Genomic DNA, 20,935 nt, shown 5'->3' with positions numbered 1-20,935 from the left:
ATTTCCATTCCCAGGACTTTCACCTGGGAGCTCCTTGACATAGGTGTCACATCCTATTAGCTACAGTGTAAAGTACGAACACTGTTAAGTGCTCTGTGAAAAGTAATGGTAGACATCCGCAGCGTGGCTCCTTTTAACAAGAAATAAAAGCCTCTACTCAAGGGACTGCTACCACAGCATCATTTGTAAGTATAAATGTATTTCTGTGCACTCCAGAGCATTAGCTAGCGGGCAGGGTCAGTGTATCAGTAAACATATAGACAACTTGTTCCTTCTTCACTTATGGTGTCACAGTTTTCACTGGGCTTCCCCTCAGGGGCAGGCTGTACGTGTTATACAGCCGGCCTTTGCAAGCATGCCGCTGCTGGTGGCAGCAGCACAGAGCCACTGGCATGGTGGCAGCAGGCCCAGCACAGCCTGCCTGCACCGGGGCACAGCGGTGAGCGGCGGCTGGGCTGCCGGCGGGTGAGAGCAGCCTGCAGCCCCGCCTTGTTCGAAACAGACTGGTGCAAATAAAGTTCAAGGTAACTTTACAGATCAGGGTCATATTACTTTTCAACCGCCCATGTATATAAACAGCACACAATGCCTAGCTGTGTGGCAGAAATGCTCTCCCCTGCTGTTCATGCGTAGCTCCACATGCAGTGTTTCCTGCAAAAGGGTACTCTGCCTCTATGGCTACCGAGATCCCAGCTGAGAAATTTGGGAAATGTCAGTGTGAGACACACCTTGCTAAGAGCATCCTGTACCAGATCCTTAACAAAGAGCATGGAAGTGAAACCAAGTGGCACCAGCAGTATCGCAGTCCCCACTGCTCCACGGGAAGCAAGGGCTGCTCTTGTATGGACAGGAGAGCTGTCCTGAAAACGCCAGAAGCCACGTGCAGAAGAGCTTCTGAAGTGCTCTTGAAGACTTTAACTTTTATTAGAAACTTGCCTTCTTTTTATCACGTGCCTTGGGAGGATCAGCTTGTCCTCATCCAGCAGAACTGGGCCCCGCTTTTTGTCCTGGGCATGGCACAAGAAAGGGTGGATTTTGACCTGAGAGAGATTTCAGCCCCTAGCTTATTGAAAAAAATCCTTCTCAATCAGTCTTTGACAGCTAGCAATGAACTGGGCAGCTCGTCACTGGGAGCATCTTTAGCAGAAGTTCAGAAGATGAAGAATTTATTGTGGAAATTCTGGGACCTGGACATAAGCGCAAAAGAATATGCCTATCTTAAAGGAATTATTCTTTTTAATTCTGGTAAGTCCTCCTGGAAATTACACAGATGATTATGTGCCTAGAAGGACATTTGGCATTTCCATTTGTGTATAGACAAATGTTTAGTTTTACTCTTTTCTATGAAAATAGCTAAATGTTCTTAAATATCTATATTCCACAATTTAACAATTTTCATAGAATCATAGAATCATAGAATGCTTTGGGATGGAAGGGACTTTTAAAGGTCACCTAGTCCACCCCCCCTGCAATGGGCAGGGACATCTCCAACTAGATCAGGTTGCTCAGAGCCCCATCCAGCCTGGCCTTGAATGTTTCCAGGGATGGGGCATCTACCACCTCTCTGGGCAACCTGTTCCAGTGTTTCACCACCCGCATCGTGAAAAATTTCTTCCTTATATCTAGTCTGAATCTACCCTCCTTTAGTTTAAAACCATTACCCCTTGTCCTATCACTATTGGCCCTGTGAAGTAGTTTATTTAGGTTCCTTGGATGTGTGCAGTAGGTCACCCACTGTAAGCCAAAACAGCTTCTATTAAACAAATTTTAAGTCATAAAGAATTAACTGTCTCACTTCAAACTGATTTCCAGTTCAAAGGTAATACAGCTTCATCCATAGTGCAGCAACAGACAGATGGTGCACGGGTACGTGATGTCAGATGGTACATGGATACGTGATGTGTTAGAAGTATTTTAATAAAGACTTCCTCTGTATCAAGAACACTGGAGAAGACAAAATAATCATCTATATCATCTGATTTTCATCAATGAGGCTAAAGGATACTGCGTTGAGGTTACACAGCTTTTATTTATTCATTTATCCTTTAGTATCTCTACATTCAAAGCCTGGGACAGCAGTCACGGAGCAAACAGATTAGCGATTGCATGCACTCACTTCTGGTGCCAAGTTCAACCTCTTTAGGAAGGAAGGTTGCCTAGGTCAGCACCACGGAGTGTGTGAGTCATGAAAAGCTCAGCTCTAAGTCCACTGAAGTAAATGGAAAGACTTATTGACTCCAGTCTGCGCTGGCTCAGATCCCGAACTCCTTCCACAGGAATCACTGCTGTTGGCTGCGCTGTCAGCAGTGTGCTATACTTGGGATTGCACCAAAAGGATACTTGAATGCTTCAGTTATTCCGTGATATTTCTTGTGGTGAATGGTTTATAGGCTGCTCAAAGGCTGCAGTGACTTTATATTTGTTTCCAGTAGGATTCAAATTCTGATTCTTGAGATGTAATGTCATCCAGATGTTTGGTATTGTCTTGTGTGTCTATGCCGCAGCATCAAACCAGTGGAGTTCCTTTCAGTGCAAGTTAATTTTCTCAGTTTTTCACAATAAAATCAGGCTGAAAGAAACAATCAGTTATATCCAGGGTGATGATAAGAAGAGAAATCCCTCATCTGCAGCGGCTTACACAGTTTAACTAGCAGGCATTTTTATTATCTCTGTGGATAAAATGCAATTTTCACTTAAGGAGCAAGCAGGAGAAGCAGTGTTATGTTTTGGATTCGTGCCTTCTAATGCCTGCTTCTTCCCCGGGGTGCCGCATGAGAGGCCCAGCAGCCCTTCATGCTGTCTGCAGACATCATCCAGAGTGTCAGGGGGACTCCCTAGTCCTTAAGTGGGATGACCCTATTCTCTGGAGGTGCCTTTCTCCACGGGCTGCAGAAGGCGGCTGGGAGGACTTCAGCTCAGCCTAGATTGACTCCAGACAAAACAGAGTCACAGTCTAACTCTAGGCTGAAACAGGTACTCAGAGTTTATACACAGCCCAAACTGCCCTTTCTCTACCTGTTTGGCGGCAGACAAATCTGTACAGCTGTTGTTTCAAAATTACCATTTTTAATAGTTTTTGAACGCTTTCCATCAAACTCAGAAAAAGTTTTCTACATACATGCAGCACATTTTCAGCTGCCCTCTTAGTTCTGGCTTGATGTTTGGCCAAATCTTAATATTTTGCAGGCCTCAGTTCTAAGAGGATTTCAAGCAGCCACCAGCAGCGACAATGCTAAACCCTCTCCTGGATCATGGAGTACCTCATGTGGGCTCCCACCCTGAATGTTTTATTCCTGTTAGGACCACCAAAACTGGCTGAGGCAACGGGGAAGAACCAGGCATGGAGCAGTCCAGAGCTGGGACATGAGTTGGAGTTCAACAGGGCGCCCAGAAATGCAGCTGTAGCAGCACAGCTAGGCCAGTGCTTGGGCAAGAAGCATGACAAATAATATGGCAGAGCTTTGCCTGTGCCCTAAGTGATCTCTCGTGGCATAGAGATTGTGCTTGCTATCATAAAAAAATCCCCTTGGGGACAGGGTGGCAGGCAGCAAGGAGTGTAAAGCAAAACCTGTGTAGCAAGGAGTGTAAAGCAAAACCACTAAAGCAAAACTTGTGCAGTACTTCTGTGCGGGAGGCTCTGGCTGGGTTACTGAGGGACCACATCTGGGCCAGCAAGAACCTGCAAAGGAGAAAGTGCGTGCCCAGCCGCTGAGGGGAAATAGGCAGCCTTGCATCAACTGAATCCAGACTCTCCAGAACATTTTGCCATTCCTGCTCTTCGCAGGTGTGATTTGGCTAGGTGGCTTCAGAGAGGTCAAAGTGTGTATGGGTGAAGGGTCCAGCTGCAAAGCCTTCTCTAGGACCTAGGCAATAAGTCAAAGGAAGGAGCAGGTAGGACTGTGTGAAACACTCCCTGGTCTAAGCTATTCAGATCCCATCCCAGGGAGGTACGGAGTCAGTCACTGTAAAAGATGCTAAACAGGCCCGGAGTGTGTGCTGGGAGATAGGTTAAAATAAGAAGTGGAAGGCAGGAGAGGCAGAAGTCAAAACCTGGGTATTCATGCTACCCCTGTCCAGGCTGCAGCAATTCTAGGGAAGAAAAGATGGTGTTATCCTCAGGCGGTGAGGACAGGAGGCAACAGGTTGCTGAGAGATACGTGACAAGGCAATCCCACCAGAGGCAAAGGATAAACACAGGATGTCCTTTCACCTGAGCCCTGGCACCCACAAAGACCCTCAGTGAGCCAGCAGGTTTGAAGTCACAGGCTATGGGAGGTATGCGGTTGAGGCTCAAGACTATGACTCCATAGGGCAGAGACCTCTCCCTCTTCAGAAATGGCTGAGGAAAGGGAGTACAAAACCAGGAAATACCATTATCTATCCTGCTCCTGTGGGTCATGATACATCTCACAGAGAACCTTTATGCTTTTTAGACTGTAAATGAAGATATCTAGACAGCATGGTGGACCATGGTGAACCATAGTGCCCCAGCTTAGTCTAGCAAGCAGAGGCAACATTAGGAGGGAGATCAGGCTGGGTAGACTGGAAACCTATGTCTTCAGATTGCCAGCCTGCTTGCTGCTCCAAACCACCGCCTCCATCTTCCTGATGTTACCTACCTATTTTAGATTAGAGCTGGAATGTTTCCACCTACTCAGACTATGGTCTCAGCATCATTTGGTGGGTAGACAAGACTATAAAGCTTCTCCATCTGTACTGAGTCAAAGTTACCTCCTGTTACCATTTCAAAGCTGGATTTAATGTAAGGGGCTAGATTCCAATGTGCTTACAATGCTGCTCAATGTTCCTTCAAATTATTGAACTATGCATATCTTCTTTTTCCAAAAAGTATGTTCAGAAAGTTTTTATTGTTTTCTAGAGAAAGTAGTTCTATAAGGTAGAAAGCCAGACATGCATCATTATGAAGGGTACAGAATGAAAGTGTTTACTCAAGATTTATTATTTTACTTTTTGTTTTGACAGGATGCCATGTCCTAAAATGTCTCCCCTATATACAAACACTGCAGCAGGAAGCTCAGCAAGCCTTGATGGAGTTTACCTCAACAATGTTCCATAGCAACCTAGGCAGGTTTGCTTGGATTCTTCAGCTAATCGGCTCTCTTCAAGACATTGATGCAGATGCTGTTGAAGAGCTCTTCTTCAGGCCCATCTTAGGAGAGGCCACCTTAAATGTATTACTTCTAGAAACCCTATATATCAAGTCAGACTGGCTTTGAAAAGAGATGACATCTGTGCTCTCAAATACCTATTTTTGAAGAGATGAGAGGATTTTATGAGCTAAACACATTTCAAACAAATCATTGATGCATCTTTGTAAGCCATATATATTTTTTGTATGATGAAGTAATTTTGTAACATTTTAGAATTAAAAGCAGAGAAATCTAAGCATTTCATGATTCGGTGTGCTTTCAAAAACTTTTAGTCCAACATATTCAAAGACTGTCTAGAGCACCAGCATACTTTCCAGTTGTGCTAGGTTCAAGCATATTATTTCTAGGAGTGCTTTTATAGCTGTTTAAAACTATACTATATACTTCTGGCTTTCCAGAAGTTTTTGCTTTTGGGAAAAGGGGCAGTGGTAAATTTTATTCAGTGCATCACCAATTGAAGATGAATAGATACATCAAAGACTGAGCAATGGTGAAATCCATATAAATCCTTCCTTTTCCTGGGATGTCATTCCCTGACCCAACCCTTTTCCTGTTCCACTGAGAACTCTAGTCCTTGGCTGTAATTGCTTGATGGAGCTTCCCCTTACTAACTGCTTTCTTATAGGTTCCTTTTCTAAGTCTTGCAGTAAACTGTGGGCATTAAATCTCTCTCCCATTATTCACAAAGTGCTTCCCTGACTAAGAAACCAAACAATATGATTAAAAAAATTGTTGACTAGACAAAAGCCATTGTTCAGGATTGTTTCCAGGGTGGGAATAACAAAGGCTGAAAGCTACTGTGTTACACCTTAAGCAGCAGAACTAATGTAGCCCAGTTTCCTACATATTTGAGACCTGTCCCCTTTAGCCCTCCCTGCACCCTTTTATAATTACCCTCACTTCCCTCCAAACAGACGGCAGATGTTCCTTGGACAGCAGAAATGCTGAAATACGGTTTCCTACAGATGTGTACAATCTGTTTCTCCATCTTTCACTGTGAGAGTTCCACGTCTTCATCTCTAAGTGCGCTATGGCATGCCTCACAACATCTCACTGTCTCCTATCTGTCTGGATGGAGAAGAGGCAGCACGTGTTGGGGTTGGCACCAAGCCATGTGGTCAACCGTCAGGATGAAAAAAAAATTGAGCTTATACTTCAGCTGCAGTAAGGGAAGTTATTTGTGTCTCTTTTCTGTCCCATTCCTCCCAACGGTTTCTGTGAAACTTAGAGGAATTAATTTTTGAGTTTTTTCAGCAGAGGTCCAATCTAGTTTTGTTTGGCAAGGGGGCTCAAATTCATCAAATGGGGACTGATAGGCAGGTAGACAGACAGGAGGACAAAGAGTATGATAGCTTAATCCATGCTTCCTTAGAAAGTCAAGCTAAAATTGTAAGAAAAAGAACTCACATATATATACACGCACACATCAACACATACCTACATACAGAGATGTATGTTCAAAGGACTTTCAAAGAAAGTCAATCAAGGAAAAAAAATGTTAAAATAATAAGAGTTTACTACCTACCAGTTTGGAGTAAATACCACACATTTTTTCCACACTTTGGTAACTGAGGAATAAATTGTAAAAATAAGGGGAAAAAGCAAACCCCAAACAAGAAAAACCAACTAAGCCCCTGGGTGCTAGTGATCACAGGAGTAACAGACTCTACAGTAGACAGAACTCGCCTTCCTGTGTTACAAGCTAACCAAACCTTTCAGAAATTACACTTTTTGGACTGAAGTTTTCCATGGAAAGCCTTCAGGCTAGCAGTTTTCAGTAGGTTTTTGTTAAAATTGTTCCATAGCACTGCCACAGATCAAGTGGTCCATGGTAACGGATATTCCATGGTTAATTGTTTGTGTTAGTGAATGGAAACATTAGTTCCAGAGATTTGCTTTTTGTCTGTTCTTTTTTGAGATTCACCCAAGCAGTATACATCCAAAACCCGTATTTGTACATTTGGTATCGCCAATATCATATGGCAGTAGACACAGGAGTTTCTCTCTCTCAAACACCTCCCAAGTCCTAACAGCTTCTACCTTCTGGCTGCTACTACCAATGCTCCACTTGCACAGGTGAGAGCGCAGCGCAAGTCAGGGCTGCAGGAGCGGGACCCAGCTGGCCTTGCACATGCAGCAGCTTCTGCAATCAGAATGGGAAGAAGATCCCTGCTCTGATCTCAGTGCTTCCACCGTTGGTGTGAAGAGAGCAGAGAGGGGATGAAACACCATCAGCTCAGTGGGAACAGTGAGGAATTTTGGATAGAGGTAAAAAGTACAGAAAACATGCAAAACGAGAAATAGTCATGAGTGGTTAGAGACAGGAGCAAAAAGGGAGATTAAAAAAAAAGCAGGAGAGTGGGACAGAAGCAGCTTATCAATAGAGTAATTTCTGTGTAGTGTCCAGCTTACTTTAATAAGCCAAAGGCCTGCTCAGGGACTCACCAACAACCTGAACCCAGGACAGCGTTCATGATTCAATAGCCTGAATTTCAGGCTACTGAGAGCACATCACACAGGCTCTGCTCACAGCTTTACTTCTTATCGAAATCGGCTTCAAGAAGGTCAAAGACCTTCAAAGGTCTTTGACAATGAATACAATGGCTTCAATTCAGCTTTCTTTGGAGGGCACAATGCCAACAACTTCCCATGGCTTGGCTCACCTGGGAGACAATGCTATATTTGCTGACTACTCTTTTAGCCTGTTGGGTGTCTGCGTAACTAGCTGTCTGAAAAGAATGCCTAGCGCTCCACAGAGAAGATCATGGTCAACATCTGGGGTTTTCAAGATGGCGTTACCTTCTAGCATGAAGGCAAATACTAGGCTTCAAAAGGAACTCCCACAAGATCTGATACTCATGGACCTCACCTCATTGTGCCCTGAATACCAAATTCAGTCCTTCAACAGGTCTTTAAAAAAACACATCTTCTTTAGTACATATGCAATTAAAAAACTCAACAACCTTGAGCTAAAGCTCTATGTAACCAAACATTCCCCGTCTCACAGACCTGATCACAGGGAGAGCATGAATGTTAATAATAATTTGCTTGATATCCTGTTCAAAGGAGCTGAGATACTATTGTCTTGCTGAGGATAGAGTAAGAATCCGTATCTAATGTAATTAAGCTGCATAGGAAGGTGGAGGCTGTGAAGGTACAAGAGGCAGGCAGGAACAGGAGAGGTGAGGGATCACGAGCAGAGGTTAGGAGCAAAAGCAGGAGCTCTCTCTCTGGCAGGAGAAAAGGCACAGCACAAGACTGCCTTTAAAAGTCCAGGGAAATAACACCTTGGAATGGAGAAGCAAAGACAGAAATGAACAGAAGGCAAGAGGAAGTAAGGGAAAATTTCTCTGTCCCCCCCCTCGCCCCCCAAAAAAAAACCCAAAACCAAACCAAACCCAAAGAGAAAACAACGAGGAGAGAAAGGTTTGTCACCACTTCCTTTAGCTTCTGGAGTTGAAACCAGAAGCAGAAGCACTGTTTCTCCAGCTGTGAAATCCACCAGCAAAATACGTGTATCCATCCCCCTCTAGTGCCCAGGAGATGACAGTATTGCCATCACCTGGAATGCCAGCTTAGCTGATGGAGACCTGCCAAATAAACTACCTAGCGCTGTTGATGACTCAGGCAGAGCTTTCACTCAGAGACAGCTCTCCTTTCCCAGTTGCTGACTTTTTCAAAATACTGTATGACAATATTTTTAAATTGTTAGAAGAAACTTACATTTGCAAAATCAAGAATGAAAAAGTAAATTCAATTTGCTTGTGAAACCTTACTCCAGCCTCCATCTGAATATTATCATAAGCTCTTTTAATGACCTGATTACAAACTCCTGTGGTTTCCCCTCAGGATTCCCTACCTTATGTGGGGCAAAGAATGATCTGTGCTGTGGGAATTTGTTATGACTGTGCAATGGCAAAGGCTGCTGTCTGCTAAGGCTCAGCTGCTTTCGTTGCAGCACCAACATTGCAGAACCTGGATTAAAATGGGCCTGCAGTGACAGAAACAATGCTCTTACAGTTAAATTGGACGAATGGCACCTTACAGACTGTGGGGCAACCACGTAAACTCAAGTGGCGTTATCCCAGGTACTCCAGAGTGGTATGTGTCCTGGAATAAAGCTGCTACTAACAGTGTTAACAGGAAGGAAAGTTTTTCATTTTTCATAGTGGCAAACATGGGGTCTGGGGAAGCGTGGTTTGCAGAAGTCAGTAGGCTCTCACAGCTGCAATCCAGGTCACAAGAAACCGCGTCTCGCACTTCCAAAATGATGTATAGGGCTGTAAGCACCGAAAGATCAGTCTGTGCACACCCAAAGTGCAGGGAAGCTTTCAATGGCTCGAATCGTGCTGCTTTCATTCCTCCTTTGTAAAAAGAAGTCATAATAATGTCTCCTCTTTTCGTGACAGATCTTTGAAGATATTCATCAGTGTTTGTAAAGAGCTAACAAATGCTACGCCTGAGCACCTTAGAAAGTCCCACTGAAAATGAATAATTCTGTGTTCTATGCTATATTCAATAGCACACAGTAAAATAATGCAGAGGCCTACACATTACAGGGAAAGGATAAAAAGAGAAGATACCGAAGAGTAACATTTAGTAAGCACTGAGTAAGGCAGTGATCCCGTGGCAAAAATAACATGCCATTTGCTATGGTGGGATCCACCTTGCAAGCGAGTCACTTGCACTCGCTCTACGGCACAGAGAGAGAGATGAGCGTGCTCGGAGGGAGGTTTGCTTCCCTTCTCTTAGACACCTATCTTAGGTTTGGATGAATCACACTAAGAAGTGCTGTACCTTTGCCTATCGATACAGCTAAGGAGCCTACCTGACGATTTGAGATTCATTGCCTAACTTTCACATGGTAAAAGTGAGATTAATCCCACCTCTACAACATATGCAGAAGTGGTCTGGACTTGGTTTGCACATGCAATATTAACTTTAACGTCTTCTGATGGTAGCATGCTTGGCTTTGTAGTCCTGATCTTCTTTAAACAGTAGGTTTTTGACTTATGCTCCCACCTAAACATGTATTTCTAATAACAGATATCTGATGTAGGCGTGGAAACAAAGATAATTCAGTGATTTTATTCACCTGCCCCGAAAGGACTAAGAAGACACACTATTCTCTGAAAACACATTCATCTAATTTGTTTAAGTAATACCAGATTTCAAAGTCACATGGGACATCACACTCATACATCCGTGTCCTTATCTATATCAATATTTCTGCATTTTTTTCCTGTGGAATGCCTTTACTACCTCTTTTGTAGAAACAAAGGTATTTCGTTCAAAACCCAAAATTTCACTTTTGCTAGAAAGCACTTGCAAGTCATAATCTCAGTCTTAGATATAATTTTATTTGCAGCTGAGACAATTATTGTAGGGTACAGATGTGAAAAATGTGGTGCTGTACTTCATATTAATATAGTCACACAAGGAAACATATGCCACTTATTTCCATCACAGGCCCATTGATAAAAGCAGCTGCACTCAGGAAAAAAAAAACTGGAGACAAGTTTCTATAATAAAGGTATAGGCTAAAGAAGCTCCAATTCTTTTGATGACAAAAAAGGATCTCACTCAAGCCAGTGTTGCTAATTGTACAGAAATCCTCAAGCTTTTCCAGTGGGCCAGGAGAGGGGAGGGTGAGTCAGTAGTTCAGTTTTGCTTGGGCTTGTTATCAACTGTTGTCCTAGGTGAGGTGGTGATATTGAAAGTACAAATTGTCATTCTTCCTGTGCGCTTGCTCTCTCTCTGCCTGGGGGGGTAGCAGAAATGTTGCAAGATTAAGCACTCCACATCTCACCTAAGATAAGAACTTCTTCATCAAAGGAAGACACGGCCACAGCTATCTGCTAGCAGGTAACCTCAGGAGCCAAGAATGCAAAGCTTCAGGTAGCGTGGGAATGGTCCCATCCCAGTCACAGCAGAAACAGCGTGAGCCACGCACACTCACATAAGCATAGATGTTTACTAGGAGGGCAAAATGGAAATTTACTGTGGTTGAGATAGCAGTCAGGATGGCAGGAGAGGAATTTGCAAAATAAAGGTCTTGTTTATGCAGATGACCACGCAAGGGTCTAACAAATCTTTTTCCACCAGGATCTTATTAGCAATTAAAAATAATCTGTCATATGCCTATAATATACAAACATTTGCTTCCAAACATACAAATATCAGCCAGTGCATTGGAACATAACTTGATGCAGTAGATGGCTGTGGTCACTGCAGCATGAGCAGGGGGTTGTACATTTGCTGAGGAACAATGCAACTTCTGGGAGCATGACGCAAAGTATGATGACAGACAAGGAAGGGATGCTCTAACTAGAAGGAACAGTGGCATCATCTCCCCTGCACAGTGTTGTCTAGGAACTCAGCACAATTGGGAGTACAATCAAAAATGTAAGAGTAAGTTGTCATTACTGGTGACATGTCATACACAATGTTGGTGAATCAGACTTCTAGTCTGCCACCAAACATCACACTGTCATACTGAAGTGACAAAAGAGGTGTTGCACACGGCTCCTGAGTGTGCCACTGTGGTACCCTGGATTAGTAGATGTTGCTACTATGTTTCTTCTGGCATCTCGAGTCCCCTCAGCCCTGCTACATCAGCTTGTACAGTCCTTGCACCCCTAACCTAAGTAGTTTTCGCACTCCTCTGAGGCACCAAACATGTGAGCCCTGCACAGCCCTCTGAGGGTGTATGGATAGGTGTGGACTCCCTCGCCCACACTCCAAGTTAGGCAAAAGCAAGCCAGTTCAGATCTGAAAGTCATGTATTTGCACAGATTTAACAACTTGGGCACAGCCCTGGGCCTCTCCAGCTACACAGATTCCAGAGGTGGGTGGCATCCAGTTGGCTTGGAAAGTGAGTGAGGCAAATACATGTCTGTCTGCACCTGTCCTGGTCAATATATGTGAGTCAACAGCATCATTATTAGGAAAATAAGATTAGGGCGGGGACTAGGACGGTCCTCCTACAACATCCAATCTGGTCTCTCTCATTGTGGATCTCAATCTTGTATATGATTACATCCCCAAACTTATCAAGCTCCACCTGCAGATAATCTAGGATGTGTTTGCATGTTCTATTCCTAATGGGACAGCACCCAGAGCCTCCTGATCTGATGGTTAGGAACCTTCTAATTCCAATTCTAGATTATTGATGACTAATATATGTGCATGCTTTCTTGTACCAATATTGTCATTCAATTGAAATAGCTTTTCTCACTCCAAGGTGTTCATCCAAGACATTTATAGACAACAGCTTTGTGCCCTATCTATCTGCCTCTGTCAGCCCCTCTGGCCATCCCTACTCCGATATTTTTCAGCTTCTGGTCCATATCTCATTCTCTTGTTTTTGACTGATGGCCTAACATTACGTTCACTTGATCCGCTTGAGTCAGAGGATGAATGTCTCTGGTACAGAGGTGAATCTCAGAGTTGCTCCCATCTGTTCTCTCCTTCACCTGGAGGTCATTTTGTTTCCTGTTCTATGCCATAGTCTCACGTACGGCCTCACTGCTCTGTCTTAGGCTCCACCTCTTAGCTATCTCAATCATATCTTCCTCTCCTCTATGGCAACCGGCTTCCCTAACTTTCTCTTTTGCCATTCCATCATCTGCCTGCTTTTTCACATCCCTTTCCATTACTGCAAATTCATTTCTCAACTTATTCTTCTCTATCAGTTAGTCTTTTTTTTTTTGTTTTGCAACCGCATCCTTCTTCCTCTCTTACCCTTCAGGTTCTTTTCCTAGATCCCAGTCTTAAAGAAAGGACGAAAATCCTCAGACCTCCTCCTACAAATTACTACACAAACCACCCTTGCTGTTGTTTGTTTTGGGCAGGTAGAGCATTGCTTGCAAGAGTAGTTTTTCCTTTGGTCTTGTCTGTAACAGTCTTTCACAAGAAGCTGAGTGTGTGCGGTCGTAGGCAGTAGCTTTGACGGTACATATGAAACCATCAGTAGGTTTTGTACCACCTCCTGGCACATTTGAAGGAAAACAACCCTAGGCATTCATCTACCGCAATGTAAATCATCCCAGGATCTTGCAGACCTAAACAAAACCACTCCTGTTTTCTATCTCATCCTAGTTCTTGTTACCATCTTCTCAGCATGCTAAGAAAAGCGTACTAAGAAAGCATACTTCTTTCTTTCCACTAATCTAATTTCTGGGTGATGTGAGAAGCCTAGCAGAGAAGACAGAGCAAGACGGTATAGAGCGTGAGTCTTCACAGAGTCATCATATGCCTAGGAAATACACTTTGTCCTGCTGCTCTCCTGAATTTATTGACTTCTCCAGCTAACCTGCTTCTACTGTCCTGCCTGAGATCTCCCTTTCAAAGGAAACTCTTTCATTCATTAATTTGAGTTAGTTCAGACCAAGGGTTTTCCTCCTATCTTACAGTGAAATATTATCTCTTCTTTGCATTCTGAAATATGTTTTAGTTTACTGGGGGCTCCTCAAAAGAAAATACTGGAAAGTACAAATTTACAGTTTATTACCTATACAGTTTGAGAAAAACAAAACCAAACTGTTTGATGCTCTCCGTAAAAGGAGATGAGGCAGAATAGCAATAAAAATTTATGATTTTTTTTTGTGCTGAAGCAGATAATTTGTCACGTTCTTGTGTTTATTACATCCACCTCAGAAAGTAGATGGCAGATACAAAATCCTGCAAAGAGGGGTGAACTCCGTCCTCTTGGACACAGCTCAGGAGAAATCCAAAAAGTGTTTGTGACCATTCTTGCAAACAACTATAACTTCTAAGGAGGATCCAGTGAGACTGTATCTTGTTTAGGTCCTCGCATGCTCAAAATATGACAATATCTCAGAATATGTTTATCCTCTTCTGGGGCAGACTTTCACATCTGATTGTAAAACAATGAAAGGACCAAAGGCACAAATGGAAATCTTCAGGATTTGGGCCCAGCTGAGTAAGCAGCTCTTGACATTTCTGATACAATTGTGAAGAACATCATACGGAAAACAGTCTGATAACAGAGAAACAGTCTTCCCTAGCTTCAGGCATATGGTAACCCACATGTGAATCATGCAGACTGAAAAGACCTTTCCTTTCTGGAGATCCAAATATTTCATACTACTTTTCTGTGGTTTTAAAAACATAAGGCACAATAAGTGATCAGCTTGATCTTTATGATTGTTCCTCCCTTTTCCACAAAGATAAGTAAATCATGTCTGCCCCAGACCCAGTCAACAGCATTAACCAATGTACTGTTAGGCACCAAGCTAGTGAGAGCATAGCAGCGTCATTAGTATTTACAAGCAGAGATCACTTCATGTAAAATCCAAGCCAGGCGTCACGGTGTGCTGCGGACTCCAGGGGCAAATTATAATGCGCACACAGCTTGCATTGCATATTGCATTGCATATTGCATTGCATGACCCCTACCTGTTCCCAGCAACTTGTCCTTCAGAAAGCCTGGACAGCCCTACTGAACACGATCCCCTCAGACAGACGCACTTGCTTAGTGACTCCCGTTTTTCATCAAGTCTTTCAAAGACAGCAATTTTTGACTATTGAATGGCTCACAATGCACCAGGAAAAATACCGCTTCTTTGGTTTCACACAGGGTCCAAGTCCAGCCTCCTCACACACTGCAGCTCCTCTCCCATGATCTCCAGGGCTATGCTGCATCCTTCCTGGGATATCCATAATCTACAGTTACAACGTAGAAATAGGGTAGGGTGATCTATGGATTGACTGCAAGGCTAATCCATTTGGAGTACCAAAAGTGCTGTCAGATGCTAAGGCTGACAGCATGTTGAATTAGCTTCAATCCTGTTTGACAGCTTTCTGAAATCTGTACCTGTGAGTTATTTGTGAAAGAAACAAATGGCTGCTGAAGATGACCCACCTTTTATGCTGATAGCCATGGTGGCCATGGGACTGTGATGTGCACCGGCAGTAAGTATTTCTATTATTTGGAAGGAATCTGATTTTCTGCAATCCAAGTTAATAGAATCTGTTGCTTAAGCCATCTTGTAGTACCATCATTATTATTGGGTTTGGGATTTTTAACTATTGATGATTCCTGTTTGGACACACGGTTTCCCACAGGATTGCCTATGTCTGGACTCGGTGGATACAACATGGTGACGGAAACTCAGGGACTAAAATGAAAAGTACTGAATCCAAATCCAAGCAGACATGTAGACCTCACAGATACTGAGATTACAGCTTGTGTGCTTACTGTCAGTGTTCGCAGGCCAGGGCTGAACTGGGGGAACCAAGGACTCCTTGCTTCCAAATGCGATTGCCTGGGACAAGAGAGACACGCTGTAGGAGCTCTGTGAGTTGCTACCACACATTTTTCTGTGAATAACGGATTTCAGTCTCTCTACTGTCACTCACTCAGTCATGTTAAAACTGCATTGAGCTGAATTTCTCTGCATATCAGACTAGTCAATAACAAATCAACAAAATGTCCCTCCTGTGCTTTTCCTCCTTTCAAGTGTTAGCTTAACAAACGGGCACAGCAAACTGCAGCTGCATCATATTTTCTGGAATTGTTACTTCTTTCTATGGTATGAGTTTATTACATAAATATATGGAAAAATCTACACTGGGACTTTCCAGTTAAGCACATGTGACAGTATCTGTGGCACAGTTCCTACCAACAGCACTAGAAGAGTTTGAGGGAATAAGAATAAATCTCTTAGGGGCTACTCCTGCCAGGGACTTCATTCAACGCCTCTGGGAAATGCTGAGCATAGGCATCCCTAACTCCTACAGAGTCACTAGTAGCAGAATTAACTTCCCATACATCAATCATCGAGTGAGTTATCAAGCAGACAAGTCTTGCTCTGTGATTCCTGCCACCTACCCTCTCACCCGTGACATCCACTGCAATTCTACAATCTGCAGCCATCCAGATGTAGAGAAACAAATGTTTCTGGCAGTATAAATTCCCTGTCTTTTTACATGTGCTCACCTGTCTGTCAGCCTGGGTATCTAAACCCCATCACTTCAATTTTCTTGTACCTATGCTACATAGAAAGTCCTTATTTATAGCTGGACCCAGACAAAAGCCTAGCCCTTACAGCCAGTTTAGAATCAAGGTTCCCAAAATAATAATAAATTTTCTTGCCTCCCACTAATGCCTGCTGGAATCAGCCTGGCCTAGGGGCTACTTCCAGCAGTCAGATTTAGCCTCACGAGAAGCAGAAGTAGAGGTTAGAAATAGGGATACAACTGTGGTGAGATTTAATTTTTAGAGAACTCCCAGTAGGATGAATATGCCTTGTTTTTTTCTGATTTGACAAAAGCATTGCAAGAAATGAAATCTGAAACAGTCTTGATGAAAGCAGTGAGCCCTGTTGGTAAGTCATTTAATAATTAACTAGACAAAGCTCTTGACAGTTCACAGTAGGAAACAATTGTGATTCAAAAAGGGTGGAGAGAACAATCTGACAGATCTGTATTTCAACATATGCATCACATTTCATCACGTAAATCTTTATTGTTCCCTGCCACCTAATGGTGTATGTGAAAAATTACAAATCAGTAAGACAATTCTCCAGTTATGCTACTTCTAATAGACTTTGATATATTTATTTAAATATAACGAAAGATCAAGGTTATGGATAAAAATATGAATTGCGATTACTATTACTATTACTATTACTATTACTATTACTATTACTGGCTTCCAGTGAGATCCAGGCTGCCTAATTTAGTCTAAATTCTGGGTGTTAGTGAAGCTGTAGTTGTACATTAAATGCCTGTGCTGCCTATGGGTGCCTCTGAAAACCTGCTACAAGCTATTCTGTTCACCTAAGTTAAACTTAGGCAGAACTTTGTCATATACTGTCCTGGTTTCAGCTGGGATAGAGTTAATTTTCGTCTTGGTAGCCGGTATGGGGCTGTGTTTTGGGTTTAGGATGAGAACAATGTCGATGATACACTGATGCTTTGGTTCTTGCTAAGTAGTGCTAAGCTGTTGCTAAATAGGTGCTAAGTGGCGCTCACACTGGTCAAGGACTTTTCAGCTTCCCCCGCTCTGCCGGGTGCACAAGAAGCTGGGAAGGAGCACAGCCAGGACAGCTGACCCAGACTGGCCAAAGGGCTATGCCATACCGTATGGCGTCATGCTCAGTATATAAGCTGGGGGAAGAAGGAAGGGGGGGACATTGGGCGTGATGGCGTTTGTCTTCCCAAGTAACCGTTAACGCGTGATGGAGCCCTGCTTTCCTGGAGGTGGCTGAACACCTGCCTGCCGATGGGAAGCAGTGAATGAATTCCTTGTTTTGTTTTGTTTGCGTGCACGGTTTTTGCTTTACCTATTTAACTGTTCTATTTTATTTTATTTCAATTCTTAAACTGTTCTTATCTCAACCCACGAGTTTTCTCCCTTTTACCCTTCTGATTCTCTCCCCCATCCCACTGGTGGGGAGTGAGCGAGCGGCTGCGTGGTGCTTAGTTGCTGGCTGGGGTTAAACCACGACATATACCTACTTGAAACAATTATTTATATAAAAATTAGAAAGAATCAATGTGCAGCATTGCCACAACCTAGTTGTTTTTTTGCACAAAAATGTTGAACTTATCTTAGATTTCCCCAGAGCCATACAAATTGTGCAACTGTTAAGCATTCCTGCTTTGAGTGGTAACCGACAGAATTTGCAGGTACTCTGTGGTGATGAAAATCTTTAGTCAAAAGAGCATATAGAAAGACACACTCTTTCTATGTTAAAATAAAAAATGCACCTACATATTTTTTGCTGGGATGAAGAAAATGGATTGGGTGAAGAAAAAAGAATAATAATAAATACCACAACCAGCTACCTTATTTAAAGATGACTGCAGGTGGGTGACTGCATTGGTGCGGACACCAGTGCCACACTGACTGCAGCATTAGAATCTGAATACAATCCAATACCCAAAACCTTTGTAAATTAGCCTAGGTAAAAAATACCTAGAACATCCTCTAACTGCAAAGATGGTCAAACTAAAAGGGAGAGGTGTGTTGAAGGAAAAAACAGATGCCATTTGAATTAAGTTTAGGAGAACTGACAGCTGAGTATGGGGTTTTGCTTTTATAAAAATAGTAGCATATGTGTCCCTAGCGTATGATCTGGTTTTGGGTAGCTTTGGTGATTCACATCCTGAATACAGTTCTTTTCAATCTTCTCATGTTTGAGAGCAATGAAATGTGGGCCTGGATCCTGCACTGACTTGTGCAATATTACCCCTCTGGCTATTGATACTAGTTCAACAAATGGACAACTGATGCATAAAAATGGATGTCTCCATACTTAAAAGTCTAAATTTTACAATTGTATGGCAGGAGTATGACTTTTACTTGTTCACTTCCTGGTAGAGTACAACTTCAGTATGGTTAATTTACAGAAATTACTATTAACATTATGGGGTGAGATTTACTATTTTTGTAACTGATCACAGCCCCCACTGATCAGCAGTGCAAGGTCACTCCGTGGCAAGGTGAACGGAATCTCAAACACTCATTTAAACCTGTGGAACGTGTTGCTTGGTACACAGTTATCTCTAGAGCAGTACCTGCCAGCAGCAGGCAGAACGCTGTGGAAACTTGTAGGGAACTCATGTGACCCAAAGGTGACCTTTTTAGATCACACGACCATTATGTAAAGCCAACTAAAATGAATAAAACCATATCTTCTGACAAAAGATAATTCGAGGACAGTGGATTTTCCTTTTTATCTCCTTTTGTAACACACTTCTACCTGTACACATGATAAGATAAGGTTTACAGTTTATCATTATTTAAATCAGAGCTAATGCTATCAGTCAGAACAAAATAAGCAGACAGTTGTCTAATAAATATAATAGCAGCAAAAATACAGAATTATGCTTCAGACTTACCTATAGAGGACACAATGCTTCATAAATGTAGCTCATTTAAACAGACATGGGAACTGCACTGTGCTCTAGGGGAATGGCTAACTATGGGGAAACAGCGAGGCCTTCGCTCAGTGGGTTCCTGGCATGAGTTGATCCATCGTACCTTTTTATTCTCCCTTTTTTAACTTCCACTGAACATGACTATACTATAAGCAGGCATCAAAACTGACCAGTACACTGTAGCATGTTATCAAAATAACAGAGAGGCATTCCAGCATGTTTTATGTATGATCTGCTGGATGGATATGTTTTATCCCAAGAATCCTGAATACAGGACTTCTGTATATTTGCTTTTTGAATACTGCTTATAATGTCCGTTGTATATATATATGAAGAATCCATCTCTCCACTCATTTCTGAATCTGATTGATTGAGATTTTTTGGCATGCTTTCCTGATCACTCAAATAGCAATTCTCACCAAATGTGTGACCAACTCAAATGTGTGACCTCAATGTCACAATGTTCACACAAATGTGTGAACTCAAATTCTCACTCAAATGTGTGACCAACACAGATATTTTAGAACTGGAAGGTATTAATATGGTTATTTCAGTATGACCTCACCCTGTAGTTTTGGTATCAACATTATAACCTTTGTTTGAGCTATAGTGCACCTTCTACAAAGAAATCTAGTTATTATTTGAAGAATAGAAGTGATGAGAATCCAGCATGTTCTCAGGTAAATTGTTGCTACATTTAATTATCCTCAAGATAAAAATGTGGTCTTTATTCCTTGTACAAATTGGATTTCATTATGACTTTTTTTGCATTAGAAATATGAGCTGTCAACTATTAGAAATAATTTCCCTGTACAGGTATTTCTAGACTGAGTCACAGTAGAAAACAGAGTTAAATATGCTCTGTGGTTTCAAAGCAATTAAAACTGATTGAATTAAACAGAGGAGAGTGGGATTCTCTTCCCGTAATTATGAAACACCGCAGCATCCTATAAAAAAAAGCTGAATAACGTCTCGGTGGATAGACACCGCTGTTTCTAGCATTGCTTCACTTAATGTTAGGAACTACTCATATCATTTAAAAATAGGATTGTGTTTAACTTGAGTGTGATCATTTTGGTGAAGTGTTTAAAAATCTAAAAAGCAATTGGGGATGAAAGCCACAGTTACTATTCTAGACTAAGTGGGAAGCACTGTCTTAACACAGAGGTGGGTGATGTGGCAGAAGTAACTGGATGATTCCTGACCCTACATGCAAATGAGTACAAAACTACTCCATTAAGCTTCTTTTCTTTTTTTCCTGCTCTCTGCCAGACTACAGCCTGGCTGGCTCCACCTGCAGTGCCCCTGGTCTGCTTTTTATCAAAGTCTAAAACAATAATTTCTCTGCTAAACTGCAAAATGGTTCCTGGCATTTATGCTACCTAAGATGAAACCATTCACTTCTAAGTCCCTTTGCTCAAAACCATTGCTGCCCTGCTCTTGTTCAGTGAAACTGCACTGGAAGGAATGCAACAGAAATCACCTGGATGCTTCATCATCTACATAGATGTGATTTAAATAAAGCAACACCTACTGGGAAACGTGACAAGCTCAGAAGGAGTCTAAGGTTCAGCTGCAAGCTATGTCCAAATTTTGAGAGATTTTGGAGTAGAACAGTGGACATGGAGCCATATGCTCATGTCAGGGTCCAATACTCGCCATTTGCTCACAATTAGATCCATGTCAATCAGAGGTAACAATATGGACTTCAAAGGAGTTACATCTGATTAATGCTGGCATAAACATGGGCATAATCTGCTCCATGTCAATAGGGTCTGCAGTCATCATCAGATCCTCATCAATTGCTCTGCATGATTATTCAGAAATAATAGTAATAACTGCCAGAGTTTTTT

General features: G+C 42.4%; 1 protein-coding gene across 1 annotated transcript; it reads left to right on the top strand.

Annotated features, from left to right (window-relative positions):
• Positions 1 to 656: 656 nt before the first annotated feature.
• LOC309587677 (nuclear receptor subfamily 0 group B member 2-like) lies at positions 657 to 5,237 on the top strand (the record flags this gene model as incomplete). The annotated part of the gene is made up of 2 exons (XM_082306003.1): positions 657 to 1,245; positions 4,984 to 5,237. The coding sequence occupies exons 1-2, from the start codon at positions 675 to 677 to the stop codon at positions 5,235 to 5,237; spliced, it is 825 nt and encodes a 274-aa protein (XP_082162129.1). The 5' UTR covers positions 657 to 674.
• Between the last annotated feature and the right edge of the window lie 15,698 nt (positions 5,238 to 20,935).

Source organism: Platalea leucorodia (genome assembly GCF_965183815.1).
Source record: "Platalea leucorodia genome assembly, chromosome: 3".
NCBI lineage: Eukaryota > Metazoa > Chordata > Aves > Pelecaniformes > Threskiornithidae > Platalea > Platalea leucorodia.
This window is presented reverse-complemented; position numbering and strand designations above follow the sequence as displayed.